The 24,541-nt window shown below is 38.9% G+C and overlaps 2 protein-coding genes across 2 annotated transcripts; both read left to right on the top strand.

The window, feature by feature from the left end:
* Positions 1 to 833: 833 nt before the first annotated feature.
* TMEM70 (transmembrane protein 70) lies at positions 834 to 5,160 on the top strand. Its single transcript, XM_021530595.3, has 3 exons — positions 834 to 971; positions 1,968 to 2,079; positions 3,168 to 5,160. Exons 1-3 carry the CDS (start codon positions 858 to 860, stop codon positions 3,623 to 3,625), a joined length of 684 nt encoding a protein of 227 aa, XP_021386270.1. The 5' UTR covers positions 834 to 857; the 3' UTR covers positions 3,626 to 5,160.
* A 1,443-nt stretch (positions 5,161 to 6,603) lies between these two features.
* LY96 (lymphocyte antigen 96) lies at positions 6,604 to 17,041 on the top strand. The gene is made up of 5 exons (XM_021530610.4): positions 6,604 to 12,830; positions 13,782 to 13,871; positions 14,764 to 14,892; positions 15,448 to 15,500; positions 16,462 to 17,041. Exons 1-5 carry the CDS (start codon positions 12,737 to 12,739, stop codon positions 16,561 to 16,563), a joined length of 468 nt encoding a protein of 155 aa, XP_021386285.1. The 5' UTR covers positions 6,604 to 12,736; the 3' UTR covers positions 16,564 to 17,041.
* Positions 17,042 to 24,541: the final 7,500 nt, after the last annotated feature.

Here is a 24,541-nt window from a genome sequence, read left to right on the forward strand (position 1 = left end):
CATCTGGGCTTGTGTGCAGAATAGTACGGCCAGCAGGAAGGCAGTGACATTTTGGCTTATATGCAGAGTAGTGTGGCCAGCAGGAACAGGGCAGTGATGTGCTCAGCGCTGGTGACGCCGCACCTCGAGTCCTGTGCTCCGTTCTGGGCCGCTTGCTTAATCACGACATCGAGGGGTTGGAGGCTGTCCAGAGGAGAGTAATGAAGCTGGGTAAAGGTTCTGGCTCATGAGTTTTATGAGGGGCACCTGAGGGAGCTGGGTAATTTAGCCTGGAGGAGAGAAGGCTCAGTGAAAACCTGATGGCTCTCTACAACTATCTGAAAAGAGATTCATAGGTGGGGTCAGCCTCTTCTCCCAGGCAGAGACGATACGAAGTAATGGCCTCAAATTATGCCAGGGAAGGTTCAGGTTGTGCACCAGGAGGCATTTCTTCACAGAAAGAATGTTAGACATTGGAATGGACTGCCTAGGGAGGTGGCGGAGTCACCATCTCTCGGGGGTGTTTAAGGCATGATTTGATGTGGCAATTTATACCACGGTGGAGGTGTTGGCCACAGGCTGGACACGATGCCCTCAGAGGCGTTTCCCAGCCCCACTGATCGCGGCGTTCTGCGGCGAGCGGGCGCTGCTGCGGGGGCAACGCGGAGCCGGCCGGAGCCTTCCTGCGGGCGGACCCAGGCGCGGCGCGGCCCCGCCCGCCGTGTCCCGCCCGCCGAGCCCCGGCGCGGCCCCGCCCGCCGTGCCCCGCCGCGTCCCCCGGCGCGGCCCCCGGCGCGGCCCCGCCCGCCGTGCCTCGCCGTGCCCCGCTCGCCGTGCCCCGCCCGCCGTGCCTCGCCGTGCCCCGGCGCGGCCCCGCCATGCTGCCGCTGCTGCTGCTGCGGGCCGGCCCCGCCGCCCCCGCATGGCTGCGGGGCGCCGCGCAGCTCGCCTGCCGCCGCCGGGCCGCTGTGGCCGCTGCCAGGCACCAACAGGTTCGGTGTGAGGGCTGTGGGACCGTTCGGGAACTGTGGGAGCGGGGCGAGCTTTCCCACCCCCCGGGGAAAGGGCGGCGGCCCTGCGGTTGGGGTTTTGCCCTTCGGGGGTTTGGAGGAGGAAAGCGAGGTGCTCCTCGGGGCGTGCCTCCTCTGGTACGCTCAGGCGAGACCCCAGCTGGAGTGCTTTGTCCAGCCCTGGGAGCCCATCGACCTGCTGGAGCCAGTCCAGAGGAGCCACCAAAATGACTGGAGGCATGTAGCACCTATCCTACGGTGAAAGATTGGGGGAATTGAGTTTGTTCAGCCTGGAGAAGAGGGCTTTGGGATGACCTAATTGTGACTTTCAGTGCCTGAAGGGAGCCTACAAGAAAGTTGTATTGGGAAAAGGGTCTTTCTACAACGGCATGAAGTGCCAGGACAATGGGGAACGGATTAATCTAAAGGAAGTTACTTAGCTAATCTGAGATACTAGGAAAAAAATTCTTTTCCGTGAGGGTGGTGAGGCATTGCAAGGTGCTTGAGGCTGGCCTGGATGGAGCTTGAAGCAAACTGGTATAGTAGAAGGTGTCCCTACCCACAACGGCGCTGTTGAACTGGATGATCTTAAAGGCCCAGTTCAGCCTAGGCCACTCTATTATTTTATGATCAGACAGAGATGTGGTGAGGACAGATGCCATAAATGTCTCCCTGCAAACCTGTATGTAAATTGATTGCTGCCTCAATTATCAGTAATGGAGTTACAAATATTTCATGCTAATTTTGGATATTTACATGGTAAGTTATTAAAACAGGCAGCATATTAGTTGGAGTTTTTGGCATGCTTTGGAGTGTAACCTAACTTTAATCCTTAGTTTGAAATGCTGAGGGTGGGTTCAGGGCAAGGAGAAACTCTATGAGTGTATACTTGTACATATATGTGTGTATATGCATGTATAGGTAGATATAAGATGTAATACTGATGTTCCTTACGCCTGTACTGGTTTCATCTTTCAGGTTGCATCTTTTCAAAGAGTGGCTGTTCGCAGCCTCAGCACATCCTCTCCTCATGATCACCCAGAACATGGAAGATTAGTTTATAAAGGAAATTTGGCAAAGACAGTTTTGGGTATGTGACTTGAAGTGGTTTATATTGCCTTTCTTTTTTGTTGTATTTTTAACAGTATTTAGTAACTTTAAAATGAAACACTAAATGTGAGTGTTCTCCTTTCCAAGTTTGCCAAAATCTGGACCGTATGTACAAAACAGTGGTAGTGGTGGTGCTTGGTTTCTGCTTCTCTGCTTGGGTGTGCAGGGAGCTCTGTTCATCTCTATAACCCCTCAGCCTTCTTTGGCTTCTCTTGAGGCCCTTGGGGTGGCTTATGCAACCCAGTAAGCAGCAAAGCTGACCTGTAACTGCTGTTTACATTCTGTGTGCTTGGAAACACATTTCAGTGTTTCTGAAATGCTTCCCAGGCAGGCAGGTGTTATGGTGAAGTGCTCCATCTCTAATGAGACTTAGCAAATGTTTTTTTGACCAGTGAATGTTACAAAGACCTAGTGAAAGGCAAAGCCATTGGATGTTTTCTGATACATATCTTTGAAATGTGTCCCAACATACTTATTTGTCGAAGCATCTTGGGCTCCTGGATTTATGGTCATTTAAGGACTGTGGGTGGTCCACAGCACTGGCTACTGCCTTTCAAGCCACATGCAAAATGGCTGGGGTGTACTTGTTAATATTTAGTAACCCAGGGTTTATGCATGGTAGCCAAGCTGGCTTCTTTGTAATACACACTGAATGTCAACATTAGTTGTTGATGAAGAGAGAAATTCCCTGTCTGCAATATCTGAAGTGAGCACCTTTACATGTGTCCATGAATGGAGTCAAGGCTCATTAGAAATCAGTTTATTCTGCCTGTTAAGGCAGAAAAAAACTTCATTTGTGCATAACAGCTAATAGCTGACTGCATCACAGAAATAGAGCCAGCTTTGACAAACCCAGCATGAAGGTACAAACAAATCAGAACAGCTGCAGTGAGACAGATTGAGCTTTCAATGGTTTCTCCATGAGCTTAAAAAATAGGGAAAGGGATTTTCAGTAACTTCATCAGTTCAAGTAATGGTATTGTTATGTGTTAGAAAAATACAGGTAATTGTAGAGAAAATGTTGCTCATTAGTGTTAATCTTTATTTTCTTTGATTCCTTTTATGTAGGTGTGAAGTTTTTCTCTTACTCCACCAGCATATTCAACCTATTCATGATGCCCTACATCATGCTCAAAAGTGGTATTGGAGTGGAAAGTTTGCTTGTCCAAGCTGCCTTTTATGGGTTGATCGGGATTTTTACATTTGTAACTCCGGTTACGTTGCATCTCCTTACAAAAGGTTACGTGATCCGGCTCTATTATAAAGAGGAAGTGGACACCTATACAGCCATTACCTACAATGCCATCTTGGCAGAAAAAGCAACTGTTTTCCATCAGAAAGATGTAAAGATTCCAGACATCACCAAAATGTTTACAACATTTTATGCTAAAACAAAATCAATGCTTGTTAATCCTATGCTTTTCCCAAATCCTCAGGATTATAACCATCTCATGGGCTATGACAAATCCTCATTTTTTAAATTTGAGGATTTAGAGGGGGTAAAGGAAGCTGATGAAAGGAAATAATTTGAAGATAATGTCAGTATCATCGTCCATAATGCAGTACTATGTAAAAGAATGTAAAAATCTATTACACTTAAGTATCAGGTAGCTGGAGTTTTCCATATGCATTTCGGAATGTGTAAAGAGACAATGTTACAATGTGAGGGTTTCTTTAATGACATAAAATAGAGTAAAAAAAGGAGCTGCTTAGCCCTGTCTTTTGCTTGTTTATTCTTGGTTTGATTGTTGTTGTTAGCTCTCCAGAGAACTGTAAAATGCATGAGCTGCATGGCAGTCTCACCACTTCTGTGTCAAAGACACTCATTATCTATTGAGTATGTAGTTAAGATTTTAAGCCTTAAATATTAATCGTACTTAATCTAAAAATACCAGGCTTTTTGTTGCTGCTGGTGATGGTATAAAGGGAGTGGTCATGGCTTTCCCTTCCCTTTGTGACACCATGGGTAGCCAGGAGGAGTCTCTGGAAAGCAGACAGGTATTCTTGTGAATTCCTGCTACAACTCCCTCCCAGAGGAGAGAAGAACATGGGAAGGATGGCTGTGTATCTATAGAGCAGTAAGTTCTAGCTACTCAAAGGTACTCTCAGGTAAACTAAAGTCCCACTCCAAGCAACCCTGTCCTCAAAGGTGAGGAGCAAGAAGCTTCCCTTCTTGGGCATCATGACATAAGATTTGCTCTGTGAGCATCCCGCTGACAAGAGATGCTGTATTTGAATTGACAAAATTCTAGCAGCTAGTGGTTAAAATGCATTCTGTCAGCATTTATGTAAGGTGAGGAAGCATTTCTTCTAAAGAACACACCTCTTGATTTTCAGCACTGTGAAAAAAGCCACCTTTTCACTCAATTAAAAAGGGGATCCAGTCTTTTTGTGGTACTAGACTGGTTCTTCTCCCTTGAGTATGTAGAGGTTGGATTTAAATTTTTTAGCTCAAAGCGCGTAAACTGACAGATACTTGTTTTCAAAGAATGAAGGACTGAAATATTTTGAGACATAAAAATTACTGAATTGAAAAAAACCCCAAAATTAAAATTAATCCTTTTGTGTTAGCAGTGCCCTTTGTAATAAGAAAATCTGATGCTTGCTACTAATCATCCTGATCCTGCAAATAAAAAATTACAGCTAACTTTCAAGATGTTTTCTAAGTTGTAGCTGAAAAACTATTTAAAAGTTTAAATATCTTCCAATACGATTATTTCAATTTCCTTTTTTAGGATGACACCATGCATGATATTAAACCAGGGTTTTGAATGTTGCTTTTCTGACTGCCCTCAATGTATTTGCTTAGTAGTTAAAATACAAATTGTCCCATCCGAATTTTTGAGGCAGTTTTTTGTGTTGGCACAACTATAATTTTAAAAGGGTTATAAAGTTTCTTTAAGCCAGTATCATATCATGGGTAGCAATAATATATAAATAAAGTTTTAATAAAATGATATTGAACATGTGAGGTTCAAATTATATTGAACAAGCAATTCTGATCACCTGGTTGTACTACTTGTCCTCATTAAAATGATGTTTTACACATAGTTAAAAGAAATCTTTCCATGTCTGATGCATTCATTCACTCCTTTTGGTTCTTGCATTGAAAGATGAACTTGACTTGACCTTCCAATGACAAATATGGGGAGAACAGAAAATAGAGTTTGATGGGGAAAGGTAAAGGCCCCAAAATTATATTTATGTTCTCCATAGGCAATATCAAGATCCTCATCTTCTGGCTGCAAAAAGTTCTCATGTCTAAATTTAAGATTTGGCCAATTCAGAATTAAGCAGCAAGAGTAAGATATCTCCATGCCAGTGGTTAAATTTCTGTCTATGGAAGATAAATATTCTGCTAGTGCTCTGATAGTGAAAAGTAAGTGAAGCCAGTAGGTGGCTGTGTGACACACAGATGATTAAAAATAATATTAAAGAACCCAGAATTCTACCAGAAAATAGGTGATGATTCTGGCTGGGGTGTAGTCTCAGAAAAAATACTTCCAATGTGCAACTTGAAAATAATAGGATAGTACTTTTATATTAGAAAAAAGAAGACCAGAGTTATTGAAGATACTCAATATTCTACTTGCTTTTGCTTTGTTTGCTGCTACACTTAGATTGTGTACTTGGAATTGTAGGACCATTTAGGTTGGAAAGGACCTCGAAGATCATTAACTCCAGCCATTAACTCAGCACTTCCAAGTGACCACTAAACCATGTCCTTAAGTACCACATTTATATATCTGTTTAGATACCTTCTGGCATGGCGACTCAGCCACTTCCCCAGGGAGCCGTGCCAATGCTTGACAGCCCTTTCAGTGAAGAAATATTTCCTAATATCCAGGCTAAACATCCCCTGCTGCAACTTGAGGCTGTTTCCTCTTGTCCTGTTGCTTGCTACTTGGGTGGAGAGACAGATCCCACCTTGCTATAACCCGCTTTCAGGTTGTAGAGATTGGTAAGATCACTCCTGAGCCTCCTTTTCTCCAGTCTGAGCAACCCCAGTTCCCCCAGTGTGGTATTCGCATACCCTCTGAACAGAGAGAGACTTCGTCTTCTCAGGATTTCTCCTGAGAGAAGCAAAGAAAAGAGAATCAAAACAATTCTTATCTCATTCGCTGCTCCTGTGCTTGTGCTGGTGTGGAATGTGGCGTGGAGATTGTTTACCCAAGGTGATTGACTGGGTCCTGGTGATGGTGTTTTGGACTGATTGACCAATTAGGTCACAGCTGTGTTGGGACTCTCGGGAGAGAGTTACGGGATTTCTTGTTAGTGATCGTTATTATTAGTGTTATATTAGTGTAATATAGTTATAGTATAATAGATTAATAAAGTAATTAATTAGCCTTCTGAAATCATTTGAGTCCTGTACATCATTCTTCCTGTGTCAGGATCCCAGCACCGATACCCCCAGCTGTTTGTTCCTCATAAGACTTATGCTCCAGACCCTTCACCAGTTTCACTGCCTTCTCTGGACACACTCAACACCTCAATGTCCTTTGTGTAGTGAGAGACCCAAAAATGAACAGAGAATTTGGGTATACTTCCACATATGTGACTGGTTTCAATCCCTGGAATTTTTGAGAGCAGTTATTCACATTAGAATCAGAATAAAATAAGGGAATTGTAATAAAAAAAAGACTTCAGGATGTGTTTCTTCTTTGCTCTGAGTTCTGAGCAGTCTGTCTTTATTAAGATATTTTTTAGTGCATTGTGTGCATTTCCAGGTGGGAAAGCTCTGAAATCCTTGGTGTCTTTCTACGGTAGAAAATGTGCATATCAGAACAGGCCCTCTTGCTACTAACAAATCCTGCAAGAGAATCAACTGTGGTGTGAGTGTTTCAGTAAACAAATTACTACCAGGTAATTGCCAAAGTCTGTTAGCTCCATGTCTGTTTAACAACCTTATTAATTATGTGAATTACTATTTTTTTCTAGTGTATTTTTCTTCAGTTTCATACACTTGGTGAAAAACCAGTATTAAGTGCAGAAGTATTACTGCCTGCTAACATTTTCATCCCTGGAAGTTGGTGATATTTATTTGGGTGTAGGTAACTTGTATATGATATGGAAGAAACTATGTGATCTAGAGAATGTCCTTGTACATGTGGAGGTTCTGAAGGAAATACTGATGTAGGAGGCCAGTTTTCTGAAATAAGTGATTTAGAAAACTGTTTAATTGAAAGGTAATGCCTACAGTGAAGGCTGACAGCTCCAGCAGCCTTTTCAGGACCAACCAATCACTTGTCCATAGCATCGGGACACATCTTATCCTGGTCCCAGTTTCACTCAAACTGGTATGAAGAGCAGGAATGTATCAATGTGTATCACTAACAGTGTGGCCAGCAGGACCAGGGCAGTGATTGCCCCCACTTCACTCGGCACTGGTGAGGCCACCTCATGTACTGTGTTCAGTTTTGGGCCCCTTAATTCAGGGAGGGTGTTGAGGTGCTGGAGTGTGTCCAGAGGAGAGCAATGAAGATGGTGAAGGCTCTAGAGGGTAAGTCCTGACAGGAGCAGCTGAAGGAGCTGGGATTGTTTAGGCTGGAGAAAAGGAGGCTTGAGAGGAGGCTGTAGGCAGATGGAGGATTGCTGATCTCCCAGGCAACCAGCAACAGGATGAGAAGAAATGTCCTCAAGCTATGCCAGGGGAGGTTCAGGTTGGACATCAGGTGGAATTTCTTCATAGAAGGGGTGATTAGAAATTGGAACAGGCTGCCCAGGGAAGTGGTGGAGTCACTGTCCCCAGCGGTGTTTAAGGAAAGGCTGGATATGGCACTCAATGCCCTGGTCTAGTTGCCACTGTGTGTTTGGTCATAGGTTGGCCTCGGTGATTTCAGAGGTCTTTTCCAACCTAGTTAATTCTGTTATTCTGTATGAAATTACTGAAGTTTCCTTCCTAGACACATTCTTTCTATGCCCTTCCAGCCTTAAAAGCTTCCACAAAAGGTCATGGATGACTGGCTTTTTTCTTTTTTCTTTTCCCTTTGAAGAACAGTTAGGATATATGCAAATTTTTCTTTTCAGTCTTTGACTATGTGTTATTTTCTTGCTAGTGACCCTCTCCCTTTCTCAAGTTTTTGGCTTTGTCCACATTATTTTTCATTAGTCCCTATCTGTTCTTAATTATAAAGTACAAAGCTCCTTGTCATACTTTAAAGTTATTTTTTAAATTAAAGTATCGCATAACCCTCATCCTTTTCTTGCAAATGTAAAATTTTTTATGAGAAAATTATCCCTTTTTGATACTTCAAAGAGAAATCTTTAAAGCTCTGAGGTACTTCACACTGTTAACCACACTCTGTAGAATTAAAAGGTAACTAATTTGACTGGAGCAAAGACATCACATTGGCAAAGATTAAGAAAATCTATAAATTTTTGCATGAAACCATGAGGGCTTAATTTAGGTGATGGAAAATTCACGGAAGTTTCTTTGTGCTGTAAAAATTAAAAGCAGACATGTGAATTACTACAACTGCTCAGTATAACTTAATAGGGTGGAAACTTGGTAAACTGCTGTAAGTTGGTTGCTCTGGAGTTCTGTGGCCATACCACAAATTTCTTCATCCCTCATACCATGGATTTCTTCATTCCCCCATGTACAGCATAGCCTGCTTCAGCCTGCATGAGAAACGGGACAAGTGTGCTTAGCTGTGAGTTGGATCCACTATAATAAGATTATCTCAGAGCTACACAGACCTCAGCAAGCAGCTATTTTAAGCAGGGAATAGCAGAGAACAAGAGCAAACAGCTGCAAAACATGTCCAGCTGTCTCCCTTTCTAGAATTCGGGATGGAAAGTGTTGCTGTGGTGTGCATACTGTGAGCCTCAGGTAGGACACCTCCCTTTCTTGTCCCTTCATCCTCTACTTTCTTTTCTTTTCAGCAATTTTAATAGTCTAATGAATACTTCAGAGTACAACTGTAAGATTTAGTCCTAAACTTGGCTTGCAGAGAATAAACCAAGGCTACTGGCAAGAGGCAGGGAGTAATTTCCAACATTATAGTTTGCACAGGAAAACCATACCACCTGGTATGTGTTTGCTACAATTTAATAGTCTCCAGTGGTTTAATGTGATATATTCAAATCAAACCACTAAGGCAAAGTTCATACAGCATTTAACAAAACGTATTCAGTGTAATGCACAGCACTTTTTCTATATTTCAAAAACTCTTTGGTTTCTTACTCAAATGCTACCAATGCACCACTGGATATGTGCCAGTGCCCTGCTCTTTGTTTTGACTCCCATGGTACCCTCGAGCAGTTCATCAGTTGCCTGCAGAGGAAATGAATCCTCTACCTCTTTATTGTATCCTTGGACATGACTTTCACTATAAACAGTGTCAAAAATAGAGTGAGGCAATTTGAGAGGAGTCTACAGTTTTCTATTCTCCATGCTGATAGTTGAGTGTATTTTTATTTTTTGAATGCAGTCTTATGCCTTATATACAGCCCCTTTATGTTATAGTGCCTACAGTATCAACCCTAAACCCAGAATCAGGAGGAATAAATGTCTGCTTCCAGGTGCAAAATTATCTACTTCAAAAATTCACAAATGGTCCTGCAAAGAAAATTATTATTGCCTCTTTCTCTATTTAACAAATGTGGTTAATGTCTTAAAAGAGTTTTCCATTAAAGTGAAATTTTGTTACATGCCAAAAGCTAGAATATAATTGTTAATTCTGTGTGACTAACACTTTGAAATGGAATACCTTCCCCTGTTATTCTGTTATTTATGTTTCTGTGATGAGATATGATGATCATGCATATTATAAATCTTTCCTGAGGAAGATTTTAATGACTTATAAGTGCTTATCTGGTCAGCGTACTCATCTGCAGCCAACAATCCAAATACAAAGTGATTATTTTGAAAGGCAATCAAAAGTAAGTTAAGCCCTTTTTGGATGCATTGAGAAAAAAGATAAAAATATCATGAATTATTTTAAGGATGTTAACTACAAATCAGTGAGGAAACTTGCAATAAGCTTCTATTATCAGCATCTCGATGCAACGAAATTAAAAGTCATAGGTATGAAGTTCTAAATTCCTTAGACTTGAATTTATGTACTGTTAATTGTATATGAGAGCTGGTTCCTACTGAATTTACTTGCAAAGGATTTTGAAATAAATGAAGTATTTCACTGACAAAACCTCAGTGAAGTAACCTTATTGTGTAGCTCTTTCTGCTTCTCCTTGCTTTTTGCCTTCCTTCTGGATTGGAATATATAAGAAAAAGAATATACTAAAGAAAAAGATTTTGTAAAAGTAAAGTGTGTATGACTTCGTAGTCTTCTGCAGTGATCCGCATACTGACTTGAAAGGAGCAGAACAGACTCTTCACACCACTAGTGCACTAGTTTGGGACTTCAGTGATCGCCACAAGACGTCACTTTTATGAATAGCATCGATGTTGGCATGGAACACCACAAGCATCTAAAACAGAGTTTGCTGGAAGTATTTAAAAATAATTTAGATTATTTAGATTTAATGACAGTTTGACCAAACACAGTGGTCAAGGTTGTGGGCTTTATAAATATGGCCATAAAGGATATTTTATCTGTGATACCAGTAGTGCTTATTGTTCCTGTTTTCCCACTTAGTCATCCAGATCCTTTTAAATTGAGCTTTCTTAACACTGACTTTTTAAAGCATTGGAATAGCCTTGACTTTTGCAATAAAAGTGCAATAAGGAAGGAGCAGGAGGTTTCTGCATGTGTCTGTCTATCCAAGCCACCAGGGGGGACTCATTCCTCATCTATAACTTCTGCAGCAAGTATCTGGAAAAAAACACCTATGCTTGAACCATGTCTAGAAAGTCAATTCAGCAGAGAGTTTCTCTTCTTTCATATTAAGAGAGCTTTATGTAAAATCTTCTCAAACTTCAGTGCTCTTTCCACTCTGCCCATGAGTGCATCAGCCACCCAACACATTGGTCAGCAAGGCCAGACCAAGTCTGGCCACAGAGGCACCTACGTTCAGCTGGGAAATCTTGTACATCAGTGGGGTACAGTCAGTGCCACCCGCTGCCCACTTCAGACTGACCTTGGACTTGTGCTAAACCTGTTGGACTTATAGAAGACTCAGCAGAGAGCCTGGCTTGGCTTCTCACAGATTATCCTCCTTCACACCACTGGTCATGGCTTTGTGGTGGAAAGGAATATTTTTTTGGCTGTATGTGCAAAAGGCAGCTCTTCTTTTGTAGCTGCTTCATTGTCCCTTTGTGATTGTCTTACTGCTCCATTTCTTTTTTCCAACTATTACAGCCTTCCTGATTTATTTCGATTTCACTGCATGTCTTACTATTTTTAAGCAATATTTGTCCATCTTGAAACAGATCTGTGTTATTGCTATGATCACAAAGAGCTTATATGTTTTACAGCATTCTGTTAAACAACAGCAAACATCTGAGTGTGGTGTATGTACTCTGGGGATCTGTCAGGAATGTAATATCATTTTGAATTCCCACTTAAAAGCCAAATACTGAAAATTTCTTAACATTTTGATCTCTACCAGGCCAGTGGGACTCTTCTTGTGGTCTATAGAAGGATTTGGAAATACTTGAGCTAATAGCTTCAGTATTTCCAAATCAATAGCTTTAATAGCTGCATTAATTTTTCAAATTTTTATTTTATTTTGTGAATTATTACATGCTCATTAAATGGTGCTTTCAGGCACCTTTAATTCAATTTTCACCTTCCTTAATTAATCTAGGAACAATCCCTATCTCTGAGCACACTCAGTCATGGTTTTCATGTGCATCATTATTCCTAAATTTCTTTTGTGTTACATGTTCAGACTTCTGAAAAACAATTTCTTAATATTTGCTACTTTACCTTTATAATATGTAAATTATTACCCTGGCATGCACATAATTTGTGAGAATAAAAACTTTTAGGTGTTGTGATGGGGAATGGAAAGAGTCAGAACAACTGATTGTAATATTTATTGGAATTTTTATTGAGTTTCCTGCTTAGCATGAATCAAACTCAAATACCTCTCTATTTTATGTATTGCTTCTTTTTCTTAAAAAATAAATAGTTTCTAATCTAAGAGAAGTCAGCAGACATATACACAAACCAAGAAGGTAACTTGTGAGAACATTATTTGCTTAATTTCTGTAAGTCATTCTTCCATTGAATTCAGTAGACTTCCATATTTCATTATACTGAGAAAAAATATTTAGTTCTGTTTCCCGTCAGGTAGAGGGGGTTCTGCTCTCTTGAATGAGCTATTAGGCTTAATTTGATCTGTTCCTGTAGTTGGGATTAGCTGAGACTAGCTGCTTACTACTGCTGATGAGTCAACTAAACTTGCTCATTATGTACTTCTGGTAGTCATAATGTCGTTTCACTTCCCCATTTCACACAGTTTTCTCTTTAATTTTTTCACTCTGGGTTTGAACTGCATTGTCTGGGGAAAATGTAACAGCAAAATCAGGAATTCTTTTTCTTAACAAAATTTAGTGTAATGATAACTGACAGTGCTGCAGCAGGATTAACAAAAATTGCAGAAAATTTGATAAATAACAGAACTTTCCCCGAAGACATGTGACTGACGATGACTGTGCTGAATTTTCTTCCTCTTTCTCCCAAATGAAGTTTTATACCATCGAATACTGAGCAAAAAAAGTAACTATGTTTGGACTCATTTTGTTCATTTTATTCACCCCCGGAGTCAGTGAATTAATTTGTACATCATCTGATCTTGAAATGTCATATACTTTTTGTGGTAAGTAAAAAAATAGATAATCCTTTTGTTAAATTTGCGGGATAATTACTGTAGTCTGAGGGATTGTAAATTTTCTTTCAAATTTGTTTCCTTGAAGAATACAGAAAAATAAAGAATAAGTATATTTCTGTTATTAATCACCCTGCTAAAGAATTTTACTTCATAGGCATAAATCTTACCACAATGCTGGTTTCAGCAGCTAGGAGAGAGAGAATTTTATTCTCACATAATGTTTTTGTTCAGGAAATATTAGAAAATAATGGATTTAAATTTGTTTCACAAGAACTCTGTTGTATGAATTGTAACTATGGAGTTAACCAGTATGTTACAATTGAAAGCTTGAAGTATGTGGGAGAAAAAGAGAGAATGTCATATTCTGTTAGGCTGTGGTACCAATCAGGTTCTGAGACAGCATGGTGTATCCCTTCTTGCCCTGTCTGTGTCATGGGCTGATATTTTTTGTATTTTAAAAATACAAGGTGGGTCAGTCACAGAGTAAATCTACTCAAAGGTTCATTTACATTACTTGGAAAATATGCTAGTGCATTAAAAATATTTTTTAGCTCTTGTCAGCATGATTAGCATAAGTAGGGATATTTTCAGTAGAAGACCATGCTGGTTTAGTGCTAAAAAAGAGTTTGTATATCTTCAAAAGAGAAATAAAGGCACTTTTGTTTCTGTTTTTGTGTGCAAATTATCATCAGCCAAAAATTGACTTCTCTTTACTTAAAGAAATATGATAAAGGTTTTGCTGTCTGAATATAAAAATAATTAATAATATAATTAAAAAACATATTTAATAATTACCACATATATTGAATAGTTTTATAGCATGTAACTTAAATACATTTTAAAATATGTATATGGTTTTTGTGTGTATAACTGTATATTGGTATTATTTTATGGAGAAGCCTATTCAAACTATCAATGTGAAATGGTTTTTTTCTGTAGATTCTATGGCTCAGGCTTTCATGTTTAATCTGACACCTTGCAGCGTGACCAACGAACATGTCTGGAAGGCTGCTCTTACCTGGATTCCAAGTGAGTCTCTCTTAACTAGACAATTATATTCTGGAAATGCTGAAAATGAAATACAACTGAAAAACTGACACTTCATCTTAAATGCCAAGTGATTTAGGAAATTGGTTTCTGGGGTTAAAAATGGAGTGGCTAAACTATAGTCATGGGCAGAAATGATGATTTGAGAAAATGTGTTTGAGTTTTACTTGGACGCAGACTGTCACTATACATTCAAATCTGTGACAGTTTAGGTGTATGAGCATTTTGGTCTTCTGGCCTGGAGAAGATCCGAATCTTTTAAAGGAGAGAGAGTATTATAAGGCCGTTGAACTATGGCAGGACTTCTGCAGAGAATATGTATGTTCCAGAAGCTGGAAATGGTACTGGATTTTGTGTGCAAACCTAACTGTGATCTTTAAACCCAGCTTTAAGCCAGCAAGCTCAGCTCATGAAATGTTTAGGATCTGGCTGTATCATAAATTTCCCTTTCTGCACTAGGTTTGCTTCCCTAGAAAGATATCTTTGTGATGCATTCATGATAGTTTGTTTGCAACACCTGCTTAAAACTAAGGTCTTCATTTGAGTGTGTGTTTAGATTAGCTGTGGAGGTGAATGAACTCTGGTTTTTTTACTGAAGAAATTAAAACTAACTTTGAAATTTTTCTCTCAAATATTTTTGAAGACTAATTTTTTGTTGTTGTTAAAAACAACAATATCTTTTTTCTTTTTCTCTGGAAGTTGCAGTTTTCAAAATATATGCCTTTTTAGTTTTGGGGTAGTCTTACAAATACACAAGTATTTGTATTTTGCCAAGTATTTTGGCAAAATCTAGGTTTTTTCTAAACAGCATGTCTCCATATATGCTTTTCTCCCCCACCAGTTACCATTTTCTTGCTTGCAATTTTTGAATTAGGAAGTGACATCCACTTTTTGAAGATTGTCTTCAATGTCTGGTACGATGGTGCCAAAGCGCTCTTCTGGAAAGAACTCCTCTGCAGCGGAGCTGACGATGAATACTCAGTGTGTGGAACACTGAAAGGAGGTTGGTGTGAAAATACATGGTGCAATCAACCCATGCAAACAGGTTTTTATCTCTACAATCTACACCTTGCTTGGCAGACCTCAGAGCAGGCAATTCTCCCATTGCAGAATGCCATTGAAGTAAAAAATATCCAAATTCTTTATTTTAACATCCTTGTACTGCGGTTTCCATCTCCATAAATGAGGACTAAAGGCCTGTAAGGAGGTCAAAATACAGTCTGTTTTCCATTCTTTAAAAATCAGTATCAGCTCTCTTCAGTTACCATTCAAGTGAACGACTATTACAAGTTAAATTACTGGAGTTATCACAGTAGGATTTGTCTGGAGGAGATGTTGCAGGAGCACTGTGGTTAATGTCTATTTTCTAATGTGGTTTCAATAAAAAGTCAGAGCTCTGAGAGAAGAACCAGACGGGGGCTTTATCAGTGAAAGAGTAAATGACATTGGCAACTGCTGCTGAGAGATATGCCATATTGCTTTGAAGTGATTTAGGCAGTCTGATTAATGGCTTTATGGTTAAATAACTCTTTGTATTATAATTATCTCTGTTTTTCAGAAACACTTGCATCAGCATTTGACATTAAAGGCTCAAGAATAGCATTTCCAAAGGTACTTTTCAATGTTTTGTGTAATAGTAAAATCACATACTTACAGGTGTATTTTTTCTGAAGAGAGATGTTCACCAAAACTGTAGAAAACAGAAGAGGAAATGTCAGAAAACTTTCATATAATAGAAGTGATGACACTAAAATGGTAGCATCTCTGAAATGCTAAGATGTTCTAAGGTTATTATTCCTCTATCATTCCTCCTTTATTTTATGAAGGAAAAGACCAAAGTAATCAGTTAACATCACCTTAATTATTGCATTTTGTTTAGTAAATTATTCTCTTTCTTTTTACCTGTTTGAGTAAATCCATTCATATTCCTTCTGCCCTTTTCATTCTTTATTTTACATTTTTTTCACATGCTGCTCTCTTACTCCCTGAAACCATTTCAAAGGTTTGAAGAGAGATAACAATATCCAAAAAGTAAAAGTAGTGCTCTACTGTTAAAACAGGGGCAGCACCAGTCCTCAGGTTAAGCCATTCTGTCTAACAACTGCCTCATCAGTTGTCTGAGCTTTTCCAAGACCCTTATCAACCCTATTAATCCCTAAAAAAAGCACTAAGGAGCTTCTACTGGTCCAAAATCTCCACCATCCCCCTTAGCTCATGGACTTCCAACAGTCCAACACCTCTTGTAGCCCCAGAGCTAGTAATGGACAGGAACATCCTCTGCCATGAGCTGTCCTCATATCGATGAAGAGCTCATGGTAGACTTGACATTTCCTGATAGGACTCTGCTAGACCAGGAAATGTCATTCCTCAGTAGTCCAGCCATGAGAAGAAAGCTGAATACAGTTTTATTTGAATGCACCCATATACCTGACTATACCCAAGAAAGCAGTTTTGATGGGAATCTATTTTTTTCAGTTCTAACATACATCACCAGAACCATTCCAAGAGACACTTAGACAAGAGCAGGCAGTATTGTGGACTAATTGTATTTTTTTTTTCTTGCGTGTTTTAGGGCAATTATAGTATTGTTGTGCAAGGATTCTCTGATGATTCTGAGAATAATATGGTCATATGCTTGAATTTCACCATGATAGTAAAACAAGATCTTTTCTGAGTGCAACAAACTTCTCAAATAATTCCAGAACATGGAGATCACTTCTGTAAGCAACTAGAATCCAAGCTCTGAAATAATATGCAGTCTGAATTTCCTGAAGCAGAATATATCATGTGCTATCTGGGAAGCTTTATAGTCTTACTCATTTGTAGCACAGCCATAATCAGTTGCTTGGCCAACGTGCACCAAATCTCTGGGAATCAGCTATCCTGGTTAAGCCACAGAACTACCCTGACTTGATGTCAGTCTGGACTTGCATTTTAGTGCTGTGCCTTGAGTTACAAAAAAGTTGATCCTTCAGGCTGACATAAAGTAATCAAGAATTTTGAAGTGCAAGAATCAGAAGTTCATCAGTATTCAATTTAAAATAACACAGCAATTGAATTTGGGAATCCTGCTGTGAGGTGGTAAGGGTGTTTTTTGGGTTTGTTTGGGTTATTTTCTTTTCTTGTAACAATAAAACTTGTACAATCAATCAGTTTAAGAGATGGTTTTTATTCTCCTGTTATTTGCTAATGTTTCTTCAGATGTTTCATATTGTTCTGCTCTGTTTACACCAAACTGAAACAGAGGAGTAATTTGTTATGTGGTAGTAGCTGATGTGGATGAAATCCAAAGTGGAACACGTTCCCAGTTACACTAATACAGTACAGCTGAATTTAGCCAGCCAGAGCTGCAACTATAATCCCTTAGAATGTTTTTAGCTCTTGCTCAGAGTCTGAGGAGCAGAGGTTACACAAGCTGTGTCCTTCAGAAGCAGGAGGTTGGTGTCACACAACAGGTTGATCAATTCCTCAGTTATTCCTCAAAGGCATTTCTAAAGTTTTCCTGCAGCTTTTGCCCCTTGAGCAGACAATACTGAGTACCCATCTGCCCCCTCTGTTGCTCCTCTGCACCCAAGATCTTCAGTCAGACTTTGGTGGGGTATGAGATTTAGTCCTTAGGAAAAGTGCTGTCCTGTTTTCATCCTCAGCCCCCAGACAGCAGTGCTGGTGAATTTAGTGAGTTCAGAGACTTTTCCCCATCTAACAGGATGCTATTGAAGCTGCACTTTGTGTTGGCTACTGGTTCATGCTGTCTAGCAGATTGCTTCCAAATGCCTGAAAAAAATTAAAAGCCAGAACAAACCAACCTCTTTTAGACTGCCAAATACCAAGCATGCAAATTAGAAGTGAAGCTTTTAATCTCACTTTACACATAAAGATGTTTTTCAAACTTGCTATCAGAAAAGTCAAGGAAAAACCCCACATCCAAGTTTGTAGATACCCCATTTTAAACGTGGGTTTAATCATAAGTAGTTTGGCTAAATAAAGCAAAATGATTAAGAGTAAATAAAAACATACGTAGAACTGCATAGAATGCATAGACTGGAGATAAGAAGCCAGAATTACTTACAAGTGATGGTGGCAAAGCATCTGTGCTTTCCCTCATTCCATAGACCATTCCAAGTAGTCCAAGAAGGAGTATCACAGCATGTTCTGCTTATGTCTGAGCTGATTTACTACAGCTGTGATCTATTTATTCATAACCTGAAATACCAGTCAAGAAGCAGCCTGGGAGTATGACAAGCAATACCTACCTTTCTTCTTCTGTTTTGCTTATTTCAAATAGTGTTTGTTTCAAATTATTGACCTAAGGAACAGTCTTACCTTATGATGTCCCTGTGCATACATTTCACAGCATCCAGCAACCACAAGTCTCAAAATCATCTGCAGTGACTAGGTGTCCTGAGGTTTTTTTGGCCTGAATTATTTGGGGTGTTAGAATAAATATTTTGTTTATTAAGCAGCAAGCAACACACGTAGGAGAGATTAACCCTCCTGGAGATCAAAGACATTCATGTGCTCTATTTTATATAAGCATGTTTTAATGCTTTATGGATGTTACAGAAAATTTGCAGTACATATAAAGGTATAAATAGAATAGAGACATTTACAGATAAATATATGCACTCAGTATCTTGCCTTGCAGACTTTTGTAACGTGGATCTTCAGCTGAAGGGTTATAATTGTACATGCCAGCAGATAGGACAGCAAGGCAGAGCCACACTTTATAAAGAAAATACTTTTCAGGGGCCTCAAGCTTTCTCCTTCTATGACTGCAAATTTCCACTTATCCCAGTGCTGGTGACTGCCACACTACATTCTCCTCAGACAAGAGGATATAGATTTTGTAGTGTTAGATCATGCAAGCAGCTTACCCTGAAATTGCTGTGATACTGTAGGGTGAAGGGCTGAGCTGAAGGCAGAGCTTTGCTCTTCATGTTTGGTTCCTGGGACAGAGTTCTTAAAAGGTTTTCCTTCCTTCCTTCTGTTGCTGTCCAGAGCTGACAACAGTTATCACTTATTTCATTTCCAAACTTTCCTGAGCCCATATTCAGGGCTCAACAGCAAAGAGAAGTTTCCTTAGGATGAAGTGAGCTACTTGGGCTCCATGAAGACTAATCTGAATGTTTCCCTTTTCTTCACTTTTATTGGTCCAGTAAACTTCGATCCATTTTTTGTTTCTTCATGTTCTGCCTCTGTCTACAGAGTGTGAATACTGTGAAATAAAACACCAACTAAGAATTTCTTTCTTAAAATATTCTGTGAGAGCTACATGCTCTGAGATCCTCTATTTTGCCAGGAGTTCCTGTGAAACGTGCAAAGCCTCCTCACGTGCAAACAAAAGTAAATCAAGGAAGGTTTTGTGTTTGGCATATTTATGTGAAATTAGTATCTAAAGCCTTCACAAATACCTCTTTTTCTATCCCCCATTTCTGTTGTTTTAAAGAGGCTGTCAGGATTTTCTGCAGATGGGAAAAGAGCTTTTCTTCACCCCCTCACCCTCTGTTGCCAAATATGTAATTATGAGAAGAAGCAGTTCCTGTACATTGTGGTTTCCAATAAGACTGCACACTTTGAGCTGTGCTGTTACAGTTTTATTTGATAAAAGCTATAAAGTATTCAAAATTTCAAGTGATCAAAGGCTTGCTGACCACAATAACAAGTACCTCTGCTGCCTGAAATTGTAACATCATTTGAGATAGATGCACAAAAATAATTCCATGTAATTCGGGTGTTACAACAGCATCTCTTGTGTCCAGGGAAGCAATTCTCTTGGTCACCGCTTAACTTGGATGACACAGAGCACAGACACTCAGATGGAACAAATCAAAAGAGAAGCAAAGCAGCATTAATCCCTTCTGCACAACATTTTTTCTTGGTGGAAAGTGCTAGCAATTGCCTTGGAAGGGTCTGTGTAGCACATCATGCTGAATGACTCCAGCTCCTTCATTCTGCCTGTGAGTCCCTGCCAGCACGACTGAGTTCAGGGACAGCAGATGGGGTAGTGACATTTCTAATGGGAAGAGATAGGAAGGAGGGAGGGAAGGGAGGGGGTTCCTGCCTGCAGAGCTTAGGGGAAAGAGGACAGGAGAAAGGAAATTTGGAAAGTCTTCTTGCTGTCAATAGAAATTGCTGGACTTTGGAAATCTTGGATAATAGGCACTGTGCACACATACTTGTCTTGTGGATCCCAGGCACCCTTGTAGATCCCTTGGCTGCAGTGGATGGATATGTCCTTTTCTTCAAGATACATTTTACTACTGACAAAAAGACAAATATATGTATATAAAATACATGTATTTAATATATATGCATACATATATATATATATATATATATATATATATATATATATATATATTAGGATAGGCATAACAGCTTTCCAAAGTTTTCCTTGAGCCTTAGCTTAAATGAATGTCTTAGCTATGAGTATTGTGTTTTTAAATTCAAAGTTTTTGCTAAAATAATTTCTTTCTGACATAAAGCAAAACTTTTAATAGTGAACCTGGTTGTTTGCTCACAGGAAGGAGCAGTCACTCATTTTAAGTACTAAGATTTCCATCTGCCCATTTCCCCATGCTGCACAAAACCTTCGAGAACTATAGAGTAGATAGTATTTTTTTTTCTTAATTTGTAACTTCTGCCAACTGCATACATTCAATGAATGTTTTGTGAGAAGTTTGGCATCTCTACTGAAGTACCTCCATACTGATTATGAGGTTGGTTTCATTCTTAAATATGTTCTCTTCAGTCACATTCCATTTAGACTTTTCACTGTGTTACCCACAATTTTTATATTTTTAGTATACCAGTGCAGTTTAAAAATTTCAGTAATATAAATAAAAAAAGCCAAAACCAGAAAACCAAAAGAAATGTCATACAATAAACAGAAAACAAAATAATGGCTTTAGTCTTGTGAAAGCAACAAAGTTGAAATAGCACTCCTTCACTTACAAGATGCCTAAAGGAGGAAATAATAAAAAACACTGTGCATATGAAAGTGAACCATTGTTCACTACGACTGTGAATTAATTTGATCCTGTTTTAGAATTACATTGCTTCATTTCACATCTGAATATCAGCTGAACAGACTGGTAGCTATCTTTTCTAATCATATATCACACTGAAGTGGCGTGCTCCATGTCAGAGGATATTGCATGTAGTGGAATTTTCCACTATCTTTAAAGCATTAAAGATACTATCATGACACAGATGTAAAGTAGACAGAACAATGAACATCATTAATGAATATTTCACAGATGACTGTCAGAAAACAGACTGTCAGCAGGAGTATTTCTTTCTGATTCCCCAAGCTACATTCCAGTGATTCTGACTGCTAATTGTACAGTTTCTCTAACCTGTGAAAGTTTTTGTGATTTTAATATTCAAATTACGGAGGAAAGAGGATCCTAAAAAAAACCAACTAAAGTAATATGTTATCTACAACAATATAAAATATTAAACCAAAGAAACAGTATTGTCAGATGAGTAGTAGGGGAGAAAAGTGGTTGTGGGAAATAGATAATTTTGATTACTCCACAATGTTGTATTTTTGCAGAATGTTTATTTTGAACAAATGACTTTAAAAAGAGGAGGTTTCAATTCCTTAAATCTGTGACACTTCAGCAAATAAGAAATATTTTTCTGCTTTTGATTTTTGACAAATAGGTATTATTCAAGCAAAGATCATTGTGCCACAAAATCACTGTGGTTTGCTGATAAGCCAGGACTTGAGCTGTGATGGTTGTACTCATGTTACTATCTACTTGACACCCTGAGTTGTCCTTTTGGGTACAGGAGCACAGCCCACTTCTAAATGACTTTATATGCCTTTTTCTGGAACTGATCAGCAAAGGGCAACATTACAATTTTGCAAAGAGTACAACAGGAAGCAAATTGTCAGGGGGAGTGGATCAAACCATTTATTTTAACTGTGTAAATTATAATTTTCTTTCTGTTCTTCTGGTTTTATAAAAAGTAAATGCTCCAGAAAATAGAACAGCTAGACAGACTGATGTGGCTCTTCTGTATGCACCTTTAGGAGTACATAGATAGAGTAACCAAAATTTAGAATAAAATAAAATAGTTCAGTTGAAAAGGCTCAGTGATCACCTATCTGACCACTTAAGTGTGGATCAAAAGCTAAAGCATATTTTAATGGCATTCTGGACCTGATGTGCCAACCTCTGATAAATTCTGCTTGAGGTGTTGAGTGTCTCCAAATCTCCCTGAAGCTGTGAGTTGAACATATTCAGCAATATATAATTTTATATATCCCAACCTTAGCACAGTCACAATGCAAACTATTTTATTTAAGTGTTGATGTGATAAATAAGGAAGTGGTATTTCCTTCCAGATTGGTATTAGTTCTACAGTGATAAATACTGAAGTGGTATTTCCTTCCAGATTGGTATTGGTTCTACAGCAAATATTTTCTACAAAAGTTACTCTGTTTAAGTTGCCAAGCCAGGATGTTTGTGAGCAGAATGGGGAGCAACACAGAAGGAAGTGTCTTCTTCTGGCCTTGCTGGAGGGACAGCAGAGTCCACAGTCACTGTCACTGCTGTGATGGGAGGGAATCACGGCTGCTTGCTCTTTTACTGTGGTTTCTTTGACAGGTACCATCAATCGCTGTGGTAGTCCACTTCTTCACCCAAAAATCACAATGTTCTGGGAGGAAATACAGACTAAAATGATAAATGTAATTTCAGTTTTGGAAACACAGAAGTAAATAAGAAAAGAGTGTATGTGGTAAAAGTTACTTAAAATATACATTCAAATGCAAAGTGTTTGAAATACTGATCCGCAAACACCACAATATCCGTAAGTCAAGCATTATTAGGTCTATTTGAAGAAGGTGACTTTTTTCAAACATTCTGTCAATACAAGGATGACTAAGACACCATAATTCTGTGACAAGTGCTAAAATTCTCCATGAGCTCGAGGTATTCAGCAATTACAATTATAACAATCTGGTTTTTTAGCACTTGGATTGCAGTGGTGCCTCCTGTGAGTAGCTTGTAATCAGGACTGTTGCTTCCCTGCTGCATACCATATAAATATTTATGAAATTAGTAAAATAATATTTTAAGGGTTCTTTGAAATGTGAATCATAGCCAGATCCAGAGCACCTACTAAGCATCTAACACCAAGGGAGTGACCTGGAATCCCTTAATTCTGCAATGAGGATTGTTTGACCTCTCCAAAGAGCAACCCACAAATCCTACACAATTGGGGACTGGTTCTGTGCCATGCAAGACAACTTTCTGCAGAGCATGGCAGACTGAAATAATTCTTATTTTCCAATGCAATTTCCACTGTCATTTGTATTTTAAGGAATTAAATGCCTGAAAAGCACATAGCATGACACAGCAGAGCATATGTCATAACCTAAGGATTTTGCTGGACTACTAAGGTGGAAACAGAGCCAGATTCCTAACTCTGATGAATCTTGACTGTATGCTTTGTTTGGATGTTTAATTTGATGTCATGTGTGCTTGCCATAAAATTCAGCTGCTTTTGGTTTTTTTTTTTTTGTTTTTTTTTTTTTTTTTTTTTTGCAATAATCTAGCATGTTTCCAAGGGATATCACAATGATCACAGTTCTGGGAAATATAAGATGGTAGGCAAATGAAACTATCTCATTTTCCACCACAATAAGGAATGTGGCTGTGTTATCAAAAAGCTCCTAACACAAGAAGTACATTCATGCAATCTTTAGACCAAATCTAGTTTTTAGTTATATTCTCCATTTTTAGGTTCTATCTGAAGGCCAAGAAACTAAGAAAAAAGCAATATATTTTGAGGTACATTACCCTAGTGTGCACTGTAGTCAGATGGAAATCTTTCTGTCTGGTGTCCCTTGCTGGGCCTGGATGATTTTCCTTGATGCACATAAAAGCAAATTGCACAATGTCACCTGCATGCTTTATATTAGTTTTGCTTTATTCATTTCTTTGGAGGGAAAAAAAAAAAAAAGGTAATTTTTGACTTTAAACAGGTAAGATAAATACCATGTTCAGGAAAGAAATGGATTACACTCTGTTTAGGATTTAAATTCTTAATAACACTTCCAAAGTTGCATCAAGCCCAGAATAAAAGGGGGAGGTTGGCTGAAGTTAGCACCTCTCTTTTAAAATCAACAGCTGTTCTCAGAATTGCAGTGCTGGAGAGTTTATCCTTGCTGACTACTGACAGGCTATTTTCTTGCTGAATAAAAAATGAGCAATCAAACATGAAAGGAATCCCTGTGCATAGAATCAAATTCTACACATTCTTAAGCATGGCACAAACTTGCTTAAGTCAATGAAGACATTTTTGGGAGGATTTTTGCAGCTTGGCCCCGATAAGGTGAGTGCCTACACATAATGTGTCCTTGTCACCATGGTCCCGAATGACTCAAACGACTTCTTATGTGGCAGAAAGCTTTTCACCTGTAGACTGTCAGTTTGAATCTGTCAAACAACCAAAAGTTCCTGCTGCAAGAAATTTTATGCAAAAACTCCAAGCAATGCTAGAAGAATATTAAGGCTGCATATATAGTTGTATACACATTTCAGGCAGGGCTGTCATTCATTTTTAACATTCCCCTTTCGGCTACAGCAAGATGATTCCATATTTAATAACTCAATCACATAACACCCTTCAAGCAG

Source organism: Lonchura striata, chromosome 2 (assembly GCF_050655825.1).
Source record: "Lonchura striata isolate lonStrDom1 chromosome 2, ASM5065582v1, whole genome shotgun sequence".
Taxonomy (NCBI): domain Eukaryota; kingdom Metazoa; phylum Chordata; class Aves; order Passeriformes; family Estrildidae; genus Lonchura; species Lonchura striata.

Bases quoted from the DNA above. Each gene is read 5' to 3' on its own strand.
- TMEM70 (XM_021530595.3), top strand. From the start codon at position 858: ATGCTGCCGCTGCTGCTGCTGCGGGCCGGCCCCGCCGCCCCCGCATGG. The intron at 972-1,967 runs GTTCGGTGTGAG...TTCATCTTTCAG, and splicing joins CCGCTGCCAGGCACCAACAG to GTTGCATCTTTTCAAAGAGT. The intron at 2,080-3,167 runs GTATGTGACTTG...CCTTTTATGTAG, and splicing joins TTTGGCAAAGACAGTTTTGG to GTGTGAAGTTTTTCTCTTAC.
- LY96 (XM_021530610.4), top strand. From the start codon at position 12,737: ATGTTTGGACTCATTTTGTTCATTTTATTCACCCCCGGAGTCAGTGAA. The intron at 13,872-14,763 runs GTGAGTCTCTCT...TTTTTGAATTAG, and splicing joins TGCTCTTACCTGGATTCCAA to GAAGTGACATCCACTTTTTG. The intron at 14,893-15,447 runs GTTGGTGTGAAA...TCTGTTTTTCAG, and splicing joins GTGTGGAACACTGAAAGGAG to AAACACTTGCATCAGCATTT.